At 40.6% G+C, this 2,500-nt stretch overlaps 1 protein-coding gene across 1 annotated transcript in view; it reads left to right on the top strand.

Moving 5' to 3' along the window:
- The first annotated feature begins 222 nt into the window (after window positions 1–222).
- LOC138974793 (histone H1-like) overlaps window positions 223–2,500 on the top strand; it is a 5,515-nt gene continuing 3,237 nt past the window's right edge. Inside the window, exons 1-3 of the mRNA XM_070347522.1 lie at window positions 223–788; window positions 1,355–1,426; window positions 2,220–2,258. Of these exons, the coding sequence (XP_070203623.1) occupies window positions 728–788; window positions 1,355–1,426; window positions 2,220–2,258 (172 nt within the window). The 5' untranslated portion in view covers window positions 223–727. The remainder of the gene's footprint in view (window positions 789–1,354; window positions 1,427–2,219; window positions 2,259–2,500) is intronic.

Below are 2,500 nucleotides of genomic sequence, written 5' to 3'. Positions count from 1 at the left end.
CACAGGCATACACACACACGCGCGCACACACACACACACACACACACACACACACACACACACACACACACACACACACACACACACACACACACACACACACACACACACACACACACACACACACACACACACACACACACACACACACACACAAGCTGCGCTCTTACGTGTTGTTTATTTAATGATTTACGAACACTTCAATTGTTTACTAACCCATTTGAACCTATCAGAACACACGTATCACACGGCGTACTGCTCCTACTGTGGAAATTACAAATTCGACCCAGCAAATATTTAATCGGTGACAAAAGTGCTGGCTGACCCTGGATCGAAAATATGCACATGCGTATTCGCAAAAAGATGACACCGTGGATATAATAAAATGAAATTGTCAGTGTATACTGCATGATTTATTATCTGGATTTATTATCGAAAATTGTGTTTATCACTTCTGACATTTGACCACGCAGCCACCTGCCAAGCTTTGCACAAGTAGTCACACAGAGAAACCCGTTTCCGATGCAAAGTAAACTCTCGCACGTGCACAAAGATTCTTCTAATCGCAACGTGGCCCACTTGTCCTTATTTAAAGCCACGCCAAAATGACCGTCATTGTTTGTGGCATCGGAGGCAGGTGTGGGGACTTTAAGCTACAGTCTGGACGCCTGAAAAAATTCGATGGTATAGTGAGAGTGAGAAATTGGAGTGAGAATTACTGTTCATAATGCGTGTTGCCTTGTCCATCGCCCTGGCTGCCTTGGCCTTGCTAGTCGCCGATGGAGCAGGTAAAATTTACTTTTATATATAATGGTTTTTTAATTTTAACTCATGCGTTTTCATAATTTGAACCCTTTTCTCTTTGAAAATATCATTCCTTTTATTATTTGTTTAATCCCTTAAAAAAAACATTGCTGAAACCAACACTGCTTCATTTGGTTTTGGTTCGTTACTTCATTATTACTGTTAAGTTTGTTAACTTCCAAAAGAAAATAGTGTTTAAGTTTGATTGTTCTTTCTGTAGCTCGTTTGTTTATTGCTTGTGGACAATTGTTGGTTTTGTTCGTGTCTTTTCTGACAGTCGTAATGTATGCTCAACCAACACAACTTGTTGTATACACAAATGTAAGGCACTTAATTGCAAGCATAAAACAAATTTACATGCAAGATTATTCCTATTATTACTTATAAAAAAGAAATTCCTTACTTATTTTATATTTATGTATACCATACAATTTTTTGATAACTCACCTTCCTTGATTTTGTTGTATTTTCTGGGGTGTTTTTTTAATTTTTTATTATGCATTAGGGTATAAACATATTGTATTGTCAGATGTGAACGCCATGTTTTCAGTGCTGAAGCGCCAGAATCAGCCACAACGGAGGCGCCGGGATGCAGCGGAACATGAGAATGGCGTCATGGAAGGTATGAGAAATGTGTCTCGTTCTGTTTACAACCTCCGTCCTTGTAAAAATTAAAGTCGTGTCCTCAACCACACAACATGACCAGGCGTTTACATGGATTAAGAACATCCGTCCACTTGGACACCTACCAAAAATCACTCATGATAAACGTACTCATTACAAAAAGTAGCCTGGCTGTTGGTTTTGAGTATGTGTTCAAGTGGCTGGCTGCTGTTTTCCCTTGTCAAATCCTTGACAGATGTTTGGGGGTGTATAGGATTGTTTACACAAAAGGGAAGGTATTTTTAAACACGAATTAGATGACGAATAAAGAAGAATGGGAGGGGGGAAGATGGTGAACAAAAAGTGTCTTATTTCAAACCATGAAGTAGAGACTTTTTCAAATACCGCTTTTTGCGAAAGAGCCTGTTAAAGATTGTTCGTTATCTGAAGATTGTGAGTGTTCCAACAAAAACTGTCGTACTGGCGTTCATTCCATTTCTTTACTCTTAGGTTTATTAATAATTGTTTTGACCTGTATGTCGATCAGTCAGTGAGTCAGTCAGCCAGTTAGTTAGTCTGTCTGTCTGTCTGTCTGTCTGTCTGTCTGTCTGTCTGTCTGTCTGTCTGTCTGTCTGTCTGTCTGTCTGTCTGTCTGTCTGTCTGTCTGTCTGTCTGTCTGTCTGTCTCTGTCTGTCTGTCTGTCTGTCTGTCTGTCTGTCTGTTATTCCTAAACGGGAAAATGTTCAATTCACATTGGTTGTGTTACTTAGGACATACACTGATCTGAGGTTGGCATATGTTCATTTCTTCAGGTTCCGAGACGAGAGCGGTAGAAGAACGACCTCTTTTGGGTAAGCTGACGTTACCTGGAATTATTATGTAATTATCATCCTTCCTGTGTGGACTCTGTAGTGAATCCCGGTAGCTCTGTCCTAGTTCCTGGCTGGAATAGAGCGTGCTTCCACCTGGACACATACCAAAACTCAACGGTCTGGCTCATTTCTTGCACAGTGGATTGTGTTCTCTTCTAAACTAATTGCGGTAATGACACCCATGTCAATCTTTCGGTTGGCCTAGTGGTAAGGCGTCCGCC

Source organism: Littorina saxatilis, linkage group LG8 (assembly GCF_037325665.1).
Source record: "Littorina saxatilis isolate snail1 linkage group LG8, US_GU_Lsax_2.0, whole genome shotgun sequence".
Classification (NCBI taxonomy): Eukaryota; Metazoa; Mollusca; class Gastropoda; order Littorinimorpha; family Littorinidae; genus Littorina; species Littorina saxatilis.
This window is presented reverse-complemented; position numbering and strand designations above follow the sequence as displayed.